The 12,892-nt window shown below is 37.6% G+C and overlaps 1 protein-coding gene across 1 annotated transcript in view; it reads right to left on the reverse strand.

The window, feature by feature from the left end:
- The window catches only part of MYOM2 (myomesin 2), a 77,884-nt gene that overhangs the window by 46,761 nt on the left and 18,231 nt on the right, over positions 1-12,892 (reverse strand). Inside the window, exons 9-14 of the mRNA XM_040598167.1 lie at positions 12,554-12,715; positions 10,507-10,648; positions 8,720-8,919; positions 7,631-7,684; positions 4,942-5,069; positions 1,745-1,928 (exon numbers count right to left, since the gene is read on the reverse strand). Coding sequence (XP_040454101.1) covers positions 1,745-1,928; positions 4,942-5,069; positions 7,631-7,684; positions 8,720-8,919; positions 10,507-10,648; positions 12,554-12,715 — 870 coding nt within the window. The remainder of the gene's footprint in view (positions 1-1,744; positions 1,929-4,941; positions 5,070-7,630; positions 7,685-8,719; positions 8,920-10,506; positions 10,649-12,553; positions 12,716-12,892) is intronic.

A 12,892-nucleotide genomic window follows, 5' to 3' on the forward strand; every position in this document is an offset into this window, starting at 1 on the left:
CTACAATCATATGTTCTTAAGCTGCCATTATAATCAAAGAGCTGGGGCTTAATTCAGTTACCCAAACAAATTCATTTAGGGCCATTTTAGAGCATCTGAGACTTCATGGAGCTGCCATATATGACACAGGAGACACTGAACATCTACACCCCTTTGAAAAGGGTGAAAGCATTTCAAAATGTACTAGATGTCTGTTTAGTCAATTAAACTGAGCCTCTGATCAGTGGTTGATCTGATCAGAGTCCTGAAAATTATTCATCTCACCCCAATGTAGATGCTTCGTAGCTGTGTGCCATGGGGCAACTTTCAGCAACATCAGCCAATTGAGCTCCATAAGCATGGAGCTCCATCCTGCAGTTGCCACAGTGAGAGCAGAGACATCTACAGCACCTGTAGATGCCTACAGGGAAACATCAAAATGTAGCTGTTCATTTCAAACTGCGTATTATTTAACCACTCAATTCAATTGCATAATATTAAGTGTAATTTTGGATGGCCTAGGATACCCCATCCGTCCTCAAGTTTGTGCCCAAGAGAGAAAGCTACCCATAATTCCTGCAAAATGATTGCCAACCCCATGAAGTTGTTTCAGCTACTCTCAGGAATGTCAAATGGTGCTATGTGCAGGCAACCAAAACAGGCCATATGCGTCTGATATATTTTAGTTCAGGCGATAAACTCCACCTCTGAAAATACTCCTGCAGTTTCTCTTTAAAATACCATATTCTGCTTTCTACTTTCAGCTATCTTGCTTTAACCCCTAAGGGATAGTCCATTTTCTGTACTAAGTGAAATAAATACAGAGTTTTTCTTCCCTACTTTGGGGCATGTGGAATGGTTTAAATAATTTATATGCATTAATGAGACATCAAATCAAGAATACATAAAAGCAAAAGATGTTTTTATCTCATTATGTATAGCTATAGACAAAGTTAAAGGTGATGGATTACATTTCTTAAAATAATGGTAAACATTAAGAAGGCTATGTCTATCAACATTTAGTGAACTATGGTATATCAGATACTGTAAATATTTCTCATATTTCCAGCAAGTGTGCTAGTAAAATCTGTGCTCTTAAGGTGACAGCTGTCAATACATGGGGCTGTTATATGTGACCCCTGCAAAACTGCAAGAGCAAACCAAATATTTGAGCAACATGATGAGTAACCACTCCCTAAATTTTCACTTGTGTTTGTGAAAGTGGCCCCAAGATAAACACTTTTCATTTGTAAGTTACCACTGAATATGTAGATGTATCTTTCCCCTACCCCTGAAATCCAGTCATTTGCATGACATAGGAATTCTGCATCAGCAGTAATTTGCAATTTAGAATACTAAGAAAGAAATGAAAGGCTACCTTATCTAGCTGAAACTGTAGGGAATTAGGTAGTATATAATTACCTGAGCCAGACAATACAATCATTAAGTTAGCAATTAACCTGTATTATCCTATTTTTTTACAAGTCACATTAATAGAGCACTCTGAAGAATAAAAACCTAAAATTAATTTAATTTTTTAACAATTATTAGTCTCAGCAAGGAGACGTGATTATTAAGAAAGTTTTGGAATGTTTCTAAAAGTTAGCATCTTGGTCTTTTTGAAATTATTTACAGTATTGAACACAAATTGATTTGATTACTATTCTTGTAATTATACTAATCTAACTATAATGAGAGTTCTCTATTTCCATTTTGTAAAATATGAATTGTATTTAATATTAATACCTTACAATTAATGCCTTACCAACAGTATCTTGTGGTTGAATAGGTTCTGTGATTTCAGATGGATCGCTGATGCCATGCTTGTTTGCTGACAAGACTCGGAAAACATACGATTTTCCTTCTGCAAGGTCAAACACTGCATAGCGAGGAGATTTTACTGCAACCTGTGCATTGACTCTTTGCCAGCTTCCACTGCCAACCATAGACTAAAAAAAAAAAAAAAAAAAAAAAGCTGTGAATCACTTCTGTGAACTGTCAAAAATGAACATTGCATCTTGTCATGAATTTATTTCATAGCTATGAGAGAAGGGTCACTCTCAAATACCTCACTTTAACATATGCAAATTTTCATAGCTCATGCATTTCATTACTCTGCAAAAGGGTCTGAATACCTCACTGTCTCCCTGCCTGTCTAGACTTCAATATATGCACACTTGTACATACAGCTAGCCTTCACTTAGGGCCACGGCTGTCAGCTGTGACTGGTCCCAAAAGAATTACTCTCATGTCCTGCAAAACTCACTTGAACACCCAAAGGTTCAGTATAAAGCAAGCAAGTCCTAATCCAAATTCTGAAGAAAGGTAGGGAAGGGGATGCTATTTTACTCACTGCTTTATCTTTATTTATTATATTAAGTAAGTTCATGTCCCTAAAAACATTCATCAAATGAAATAATTACTTTCGAATATTCTCAGTGCAGCAGCTGAGCTAATCATCACCGCAACTGCACGTGGAAGAAAGCCAGAAAACCAGCACTCTGAGAGAAGTCTGCCGTCCATTAGGTTCCCTAGATAAACTGTTGGTCCAAAACAGAAATTAGTCATGGATTCTTTCAACAACTTTAGTAAAACCCAAGTGCCCAGTAAATAGCTTAAATAAAATTTTGTTCAAGCACAGAAAGGTGCATACAAATTAAAAGTTTATAAAATTCTGGAACAGAGAGTCTGGGAACAAAACCTGATAGACCATGAACTTCTTAGAGGAGGAAGTGTTTCATGGGTGCTTGGAAACTACCTTGTGTATAATGAGGCCTACTATAGATAAATAATAAAAATGTAAACAGCTGGGGCCCATATATCAAAATATTTTCATAGATACTGAATCCACCTAGTGTTCTTAACAGAAAAAAAGAAATATAACATCCGTTTTTTCATCATAAAAATATGGAAATATTAAATAAGCATTATTTTGCCATATATTTTACTTTCTGGCATGAAAAACATTAATTGCTTTACTTCATTTTCACAAAGGAAAGAATCAACATCACATTTTATTCTGTAGTTTGATTTGGTTTATCTGTTAAATAATGATTTCAAGGGAACATTGCTATACAGCATAGAGAACTCATTTCCATTTTGTGTTTCCTGAAGCCTTTAAAAACACATTTTTATTCTTCAGCACTGAGTCTTCCTTATTTTAAATAAATTAACAAGAAATTGTGCTTTTCAAAATTAACAGATGACTGTGGAAAGCAAAAAACAACCATTCACCTATGAACTGACTGAGCTATTCATATGTAGAAGTTATTTATATGCAAAAAGATTTTAGATTCAGGTATTAATTAGTATAATGAACCTTTTCTTTCTAATAATGGTCTTTTAGTTCTCATTCTCACTTTCCCTCAGTAAGTTTGGCATTTAATTAAGACTTGTTCATCATTGTCATTGCTCTATACTGTTTCTGGGGTTAGATAAAGCCATTTCTGCAAAACAAGCAGATACATATATATTTTCTAATTCATACTTAGAATGAAATTCAACTAATCAAATGTAGGTGTCCACTCAATGTAAATCTACATCTGAGATTTTTATCTGAGCTATTTCTTCATATTCTGGAAACAAGATATTTTCATGCCAAGAGTGATTCAAAATCCTTAAGTCAGTATGCTTGACATTTATCGATAACAGCGGATGTATACAAGTGGGAATAAGCACAAATAAGTACAAAGACATGCTATTTTATTGCACAGAAAGAAAGCTAGATATTTATTTCTATGGAAATTTTCATTTCTTCTTTTGCATGTGAAAGACAGAGTGGGAGAAATCATGGACGTGCTTGCTGGGAAATTTATCTAGTGACTGGACTTCACTTGACACATATTGGTTCAACACCCAGATGGTAACGGATGATGAAGAATGTAGGCATGGGCTGTGAAGGCCTTTTGAAGGGGTAGTTTTGACTGTAATGAAGGAAAAGACAAGATGGGGGCTGTAAAAAGAGGAGTGATGTGAACAGAATGATTGTCTGGGAAATGAACTTTGGAGGGATATTCTTGACAGATGTGAGAAGAAAAAAATGACATGGTAAAGCCCTGAGAAAAGGCTGTCACAATATGAAAGATGCAAATTGAATGTGTCCAGTTTTACGGACAGTTTTAATATTTGTGGATCATTAAGATGGGGTATATGCTAAAGGCATAATTCATAAAAACTAAGTATAGTTTGGCATGTAAGGGTTTTAGAGGTCAGGTACTATGCCCAATTTACCTACTGGGGAAACTTTGTAGCAAGGAAGAAAGATTATGACTTCTGGCTATAATCCAAAATACTTAATTTAAAAACCTGGCTCAGGGAACAGATGTATCTAAATCTTAGTAGCTTAGATGGGAGAAGAACAGACCTCTCCCACTGTAATCACTGCAGTCCCCTGTCAAGTCAAAGGGAAGAAGAAGGTAGCTATGAAGGCTACCAGGGAGCAGCGAACTTGAGAAAGGCATCTGCCTCTCCACTGACCTTACAGGGAATAAATTGGAAATGTCAGGGTATAGCAGAGAGTGTCATAAGCCTGCAAAAAGGAAAGTGAGGATCAAATTATGAGTTGCTGTTTATTCCTTGCTCTACCACAGGACTATCAGAAACTTCCCTTTAATACAAGCAGACTGCAAACTTCCCAGTCTTGCCTGTTAGGATTGTAAAATCTTAAGATTTTTCTATTAAACCTCTACCTTACACATGTAGTTTCTTTTCATTTTAGACAACAGTAAGCAAATAGCACAGGAGCATTCTTTTTCCCGGACCTTGAATTTCAATGCTCATTAAATCATGTAATAAGAGATTCGATTGTCCATGCTTCTCTAACATCCTATTGCCAAATCCTGTGAGACCACAGAAATTGTTAGGTTTATTGTTCATTCTGTAGTTCTAAAAATTAGTTGAATGTAATTGCACGCAGCAATGGAACACCTTACAGCTGAATGCCACCACTGTACAGTACAGTACCTTCTCAATGAAATACGTCAGTGGCTCCCTGCCACGGGGAACAGGTGGATCCCAGCTGAGTACAACATATGTTTTGCTGATTTCTGAAGCATGTACATTGGTGGGAGGGCCTGGAATCTGAATGTCGCCTGGAAGAGCAATAAATGTAGTGAGTGTTAAACAGCAGATTAACCCTTGGGTCAGCACTCATGCCACAGCTCATCTTTCTGAAGTCCCACCCTGCAGTGCAATGCTCAGCTATTAGGGGCTACGGTATCATCTGTGCAGCTCACTTGCCCACTTCAACAAAATTCTAAGAAATAAAGCATCAGTTTTAAAAGCTAGTTATTTACTTTTTCAGTAAAAATTAAATCTGCCCCCTGAAAACCTGTGCATTTGTCACATTTTGTTTCTTTGATCACATTTGATCTGCTGGACAGAATTCCTTAGAAAAAAAACCCTACTCACTATATGCAAACAAGAGATATTTTTTGATCAAAGGCAGAAGTCTAAAGGGTTATTACAAGAAGTGAGACTAGAAGAAGATATCTGGAAGGGATGAACAGTAAGCAGAAAAGCAGCTTAAAACAAAGTGGAAAGCAGAACCTATCAGCAATGTACGCTGTAACATGATAGTATTGGCAACCATATAGACGTGGATCAAACACATAAAAGTATGTCACCAGCCCTCTGGTGACTCAACCAGCTGGTGTGGCCTAATCAAACCCTCTCCTCACTCACTCTGCAGGGTTACGAGGCAGGAGCTGAGTACCCTGGGCCAGGCTGGAGGAATTTAGTGTGGCTCTTTGTGATCATGCTCACCCATTGCAGTCTAAGAAGCCACCAGTTTTGCTGCCCAAGCAATTACAATGGTGTAAACCCATATTAGACAGGAGAGGCTAGGATCTATGATGGACTGCTTCAGGCATAGCTACACAGCCCTGAAGAAGCTTCTTCTTGGTAACAGGTCAGAAACGGCAACTCAGCAGATACCTACAAATATTTTATTTTATGGTTTGCAATAGAGAAAGCAAAAAGTTTTGTTCTTTTAAGGTACCTTTTGCCACTTCTCAGGCTAGCAAGGAGCATATATCCTCTAAATGCTCAGGATTTTATATTTAAAAAAATGTTTCAATAATAATATCTAAATCATGGAAGTGATTTTTTAACAGTTTATAAACATCTGTAGAACCAACCAGGCTCAAAAGGTGCACTGAAGTTATTTCATCATACACGTTTCCCAAACAAAGCCAGACTTTTTTAAAAACAAACTGACATATCCAAAGAAAAATTATTTTCTGTCAATGCTTTCTATATTGACTTCTTTTATACACTTTTTCTTTAAGAAAGGCACATACAGTCAAGAAAATTACAATAAACCTTCACAGCATAATGCATAAAGTCAAAAGGTTTCAAATTGGTTTCTACATAACTGAACATTTTAACTTACATCCCTGAAAACCCAAAGATGACATGATTTGTAATGATCTAACATGATGGTACAGTCTGCTCTTCCAGAATGGAAGGTGATCCAGCACTAAAAAGGAAATCCATTTGTGATCTATGAGATCACTTTTTCAGAAATGGTTTCCAATCTTGCAGGTGAAAGTAGTGATCTATTTAAACAATGGTATTTGGATATTCATACTCATTTATTAACTGCGCACATTCATGTAACAGAAATCCAAATGCCAACATTAATGCTTATGCCAGAGTGGCCATTTAATGCCTCTGATCATTCTCAGGCAGCCCTGAGCGCAGAAGTATGTTCTGTGAAGCCAAAGAAGTAAGACAAATGTATTCTGATCCTATAACATGATTCTGATCCTATAGTACCCCTATCAATTCATTTTAGACCACTGTAAAAATAGAGAAACTTCATCTGTCCTGCCCTTGCGCTGGGGAAACCATTTAATGTCTGATTCTCCTTCAAACTACACCTGTTCTCAGGTGATTTCTCTTTTTCTATGTTATTCAATAATCACATACTGTTAAAGCTTTATGAACTTTGTGGAAGAGAGTACACAGACATTTTTACTGCTGAGCCATTACCATTAACATTTTTGACAGTTTAAGTGAAAAAAAAAAGATCATTAGCCAAGTCTAAAAAAATAATCACCACGTATAGAAACAGGCAAAGACAGGAGAAATTCAGGCTGTATCTCAAAAGTTGGCAGTGACCTCTCCCATTCTCCTGAGGAAAAACAATATTTAGTACATAACCTTAACCTTAAGAACAACCTCCCTATTCAGATAGATATATCTATATAATATAGAGAGATATATATTAAAGAATTGGGATGGATAGTGTAGGTTTTTATGAAAATGGAAATAACTTGTTCAGATCATCAAATTCACTCTAAAAAAGCTGTATTTGGCTCACAGAAGGGTAGGAGAAAGGGAGATATGAGCAATCAAATGCAATATTCAGCTTGTTAAGCTCAGCTTAGCACTAGCTGAAGCAAAAAAGGTGAGGAGATGCTGTCAGCACATAATGAAAGTAGTGCTGTTGAGAGTGTGTTCTCTGTCCTTTTAGACCTCACTTTTTGCTTGTGTTCTTTCAGACTTGCAAGCCAGAATATCTATTTTTATTTATTATTATAAAGAGTTTACTCACTAGATGGATTTCTTTTCAAGCTATGTTTCTAATTATGATGCTACATTCCTGAAATATAAGCAGATGGACTAAAATCATAGGAAAGCTACTTACCTTCAAGGTCATCCTTACTGATCACAATCTTTCGCCCTTCATCCACAGAAATAGCTGTTAATTAAAATAGCCAATTAATTTCTTGAATCAGTTTAATATATTCACAAATTCTGCAAATTATTGTTCATCACCTGTTCAAAAGCCTGTATACCTCTATTTCTATAACATTGTTAGTAAATCTTTCCCCAGATGGGGTCAACTCAAAGTCGTACGCTGGTTCATTCACTTTCATAGGAAAACAGAGCATGGTAAGACAGTACTTTTTAAAGATGTTCTAAAAAGCAAGAATTATAGTCACAGTACAGGCATTCGGTTCTGTGGAAAATTAGTAAACAATTGTACTATGAACTGGACTTCTGTTATAGGAATTAATCATAAAGGTAATGGAAACATAGCATATTCAAGTCAGATTTTACAAACAACATTGGGGCAGTGCTCTGCAGTCTTCATAATGAGTTTAATTCCCTTCTGAGTAAAAGGGGCACACAAAACAGAAAGTGTGCAAATACACAATATACAGAGTCCGTACAGGAGTTTAGGACAAGGCTAAACCAATCAAACTACTCCCCGTGGCCAGCCAGCTTACTCTGTTCATGAAGAACCTCTCATAAGGCTCCTTTGCAACCTGCAGTGACCTTGAGCACAACAGCTTTCAGAAAGAGCTTGTTCATCAGATAGATTGACTTTTGCCATCTGCCAGAAAATTCACAGTATCAGAGACCCCACAACCTGTACCATGGGGGCTTTGCGCCAGCAATGGCACTACACTGAGAAAAAAAGATGTGGATAAATGCAACAGGGCATATTAGCTCTCTCTAAAACATTGCCCCTTGTGATAATGTGTGTATATATTTAAAGCTGAGAAAAACCACCCATAACAGAGATGGATTCGCCAGGTTCTGCCAAATTGTATGAACCTTGCCATTCCAGCTACATCCCCCACCTTGAAATTAGTCAGATATTCAACAAAGAAGAAATAAATCCTGCTCCTTAAGTTAACTAAATAAACAGGATCTTAAAAACAAACAAACAGAAAAAAACCCCACAAGATCAAATATTCAACGTATGTTTCAGCGTTGCATAACCTACTTTGTGTTCTCTCCAGGTCAACAGGGTCAAGAGCTGCAACTGGTTCAGAGACTCGAGAAGGCCTGCTAATGCCAGCACTGTTCACTGCTCTCACGCGGAATATGTAAGACCGTCCCTCATAAAGACCAGTCACAGGATACTTGCAGATTTTTACAGGAGTATCATTGCACTGGACCCAGTTTTCCAAACCTACTTCACATCTTGGAGTAGCAAAAGACAGCATTTATCAGTATCATCCCACAATAAATACACACACCAAGTCAGAATCTCAGAAGTCATCCTCACTAAGCTGAGGAACTAAACCATACACCTCATTAATGAAAGTCACACATTTTATATACTCTTTCCTCTGATCAGACAACCAGTTCCCACCTTGCTCATATTTATTCATAATACAATCTCAAAGGTAATTTTTCCTGCATGGTTTTTGGCCTTTTCAACTTCCTGGTTCCCTTCCATTTGGTTCTCTTCTTTGTGATATAAAGAACAAGTTACTCTTATTTTTAACATGCATCTGCAAAGAACATGATGAAATTGTAACATTCACTTAATCTTTTCCATCTCTTTCTTGTCAATTTTTTAAGCAAACATCTTTGTGCTTTTTCATCCAACAATGCTCAGGCCATGGAGTGTAAGAGCCATTAGGAAGCAGAATGATGCCCTTATACTGACTCCTTTGTGTGTATATATCTGTTTTCTGTCCTACTACTATAAACTTCTGTGGAGAAGACTGCCTTTTGCCCTGACAGTGACAGGAAAAATAGGGTCATAATCCAGGGCTCCCTGGCACTGCAGTAATCCAAGCAAAATGTCAAAAGGCACAGCTGACTAGATTATACAGAAAACAGGAGAAATACTCCCATGACCTATGCACTGCACAAATTGGATATAAGTGGTAGAGTCCCCAGGGCTTAAGTTAATTTCCTCATACTGGCTGCCATTCACAAGTCAACATTTTCCAGCAGTTCTCAGGCAGTTGTCACATAACTAGACCAAATTACAGGGTAGCAAGTAGCAATGAGCTACAAACGTGGCTTGTTAAGTCTAGAGTAGCATACATTATGAAATCATTTCAGTAATGTTTTTGCTGACTGGCAGTTTCAGACACTAAGTATCAGATGTTCTGCTCTGGCTACAAGGGGCAAGCATCTGCTTCACGGAAAGAGACTTGCAAAACAAAGCTTGGATCCCCTGTTCTCTGGCTGCCTGCACTGAGCTGAAACCCCAGCAAAGTGCAAAGCATGCTGAAGGAGGGAGGACTGCCATTCTGATTTAAACTACCAGCTCCCGGGAGCCCATGCCTTGAGCTCCTGGTGTACCACAGTTAAGGCAGAAATAAAAAGATAGTGTAATAAATCCTGGATTTCAGCTTTTGCAGTATACAGATTTAAGAGGCTAAATCTAATTCAGGATGCCCATGGATTCTGGCTTCTGTAAATTAAATATTGCCAGGGCTTATTCTCTTATTTGGCCACTTCCATATTATTGAATGTTTTTAGTGTCTGATGAAATGTAGCTGCCTGCAAATGATTACTGGGAATGGCCCCCAGCCCTTGCTAACTCCAAAACTGTGCCCAGAATTGCCTGGGAAGGTACTAGATCATCTGGGCTAAAAGTTTGCCAGGGAACAATCTAGCAATTTAACATAGCAGGCAACTTATTACCAGTGCCAAGGGTCTGTAAATATGTATCTAAAGAACCCTATTGAAGGACATAATGGTATTATTTTTCCTTCATTATATACATGTTTTTGGCAATGAACGAAATAAATCCCAGTGTTTACATACTTATCAACAAAATATCCAATGACTGGGCTCTCGCTGGTTGTGTTTGGTGGTTTCCAGGTAACAATAACATAGTCTCTGTTAGCATCATGGCATTTAACGTCCATCGGTGCCCCTGGTGCTCCCGCAATCAATGCATCAGCATCTGGACCACAAATAAAAATAAATCAGTTTTGACCCTGATTCTTCTGAAATCTATCACAAAGACAAAAAGGAAGATTTCCAGTTCACTGTGCTATTTGTTTATATGAATGGGAGCCCAAAGATTTCATTACACACTAATTCACTGTGTTAATGAATCAGGCCCAAAATGCCTATATGTCCACATAGTTAAAAATGATCAGGAATATTTTTGAGGACAGAAAAACAATTTAAGCATCAAACACCTATTACTTCCCATGAGAATTAAAAGATGAACTACCCTATCTGTTTTTGATGCTCTTTCCCACTGAAAACTGTGGCTCAGTGATCAGACCAAGGTACTCACTCAGTAAAGAACATGTAGCTGAGGAAAATAAATCTCTTAAGGAATAAAAGATTTGCAAACTCCTAGTACATTTCTAAGGCTACTTTTCATTTAAAGTCTTACAGTACCAACAGGCATAAGTAAGCAATGTTTTACCATTAAGATACTCTTTTATGGCTTCATTTTGAGAGATGTTGACTGATGTGGACCCACAACTCCTAACGAAGTCTCCTGACAGGTAAAGTTCTCTTATTTCACAGAAACATTTCTATAACAGAAAAACACCCTGTACAGAGTCTAAATTTATAGAATCTAATCAGTTGTGAAATGGCTGGTGCTTAGTGTCATATCACAGCCTACATGAAAAAAGGCAAGAGGAAGGTCAATAGAAGACACTAGAAACTCCAGAGGACATAGCTCAAGTCCAGAGCCCTGTGCATGCAAAGGGACCAGATATAGTATAAAATGGACAATAGAGGTACCTAAAATTGGCCCACCAACACGACAAAAACTTTTAGGAAAATTATTATATATTAATGGGTACTTTCTTTCTTACAAGTTAATTGTCAAATAGAAAGCTTTAGTAAATTGTTTCCAATGAGATCAGGGTGGGAGAGCGGCCTGTTCAAGACATATTGCAAAGCTGATTAAGCCCTTGCACCAGTCCTGTGAGGAAGATGGAACTCAACCCTCTGTAAAAACATTAATTTTTCTCCACCCCACACAAACTGTCTGGATGACACTTCTGCAAGACACATAGGTTTCAATACGTTTCCAAGCACAAGGTTTAAAATTAATACAGCTCCAATGGCTTCAGTGGGGCTGCTCCAGTTTGCCATCATCAAGGATGTTGTCCAATGTATTAAGAGAGTGAAAGAACTGCTCGGCCAGAAATATTTTCATCTTCTAACGAAAAAAAACAAAAAAGTAAAAACTAAGTTCTGCTCAGAAGTGCATGTGGAAGCTCATTCTCACATCACTGGGAGTTTTGCATGCAAATGTGAGGGAAAATTCTGACCTTTATTCTATTTTAATACATTTACCTCCTTTTACCTATGTCCCTTGTGAACACTTTATTTCTTCAGTGAGCCGATTTCTTACTTTGCTTCTTTTCTCTAATTAATGAGGTGACTGTGACTGGTACAGTGGTGGGGATATTTCTTTTGCTTTCTCCTGTGTCTATTCCTAAGGCCAGGCACAGGACACGAAAATGTCCAGCAAGGTTTATTCCCAGCTGGCAATCTCTAGAACTAAAGCCATCACAGTGAGGACTAGTAGTATGCAAAGATGTGTATTTCCTACCAGGAAAGGAGATGGCAAAGAAAGGAACAAGCTGTTTCTTCACAAGAATGATTTCTCTGTTTCTTCAGGAAAGAAAATGTCCTCAGGAGCATGTCTCTCTTGAAGTTCCCCATTCATGTAGGGTGACTATTTTTTCTAGCACAGACTACTATATAAATCAAATTACTATGAAATGATGCTGGATTTATTTTGTACTTCAATCATTACATGGGATTGTTTAATAAAACTAATCTTTCTACTACTCTTTTAAAATCCTCCTCAAGAAGCAGATGAAAAGTTTACCTCTGACAAACAGGTATGCACTGTATTCACTCACTCCACCTTTTGTAACCATGCGCAGGGTGTATAAACCTTCATCATCTTTGTTCAGATGTGTAAAGGAAAGAGCTGCCTGGCCTTCTCCAAAATACAGCTTTGTCCACTTGGAGTCCTTTATCAGCACATCTGGAAGAGAAGACCCATCAGACACATTACTGAGCTGGCCAGAACAGCCTATGTCCTGGTGCAGCTCTGTGCTAATGAGAAGCACAAACTAACCTTTACACTAGCTTTATTCAGAGCCATGGTGCTTTGATGCTCTGAAAACTCTACAGAAAGTAAGCTGCATCTCTCTAAACTTAT

This window comes from Falco naumanni, chromosome 6, assembly GCF_017639655.2.
Source record: "Falco naumanni isolate bFalNau1 chromosome 6, bFalNau1.pat, whole genome shotgun sequence".
Classification (NCBI taxonomy): Eukaryota; Metazoa; Chordata; class Aves; order Falconiformes; family Falconidae; genus Falco; species Falco naumanni.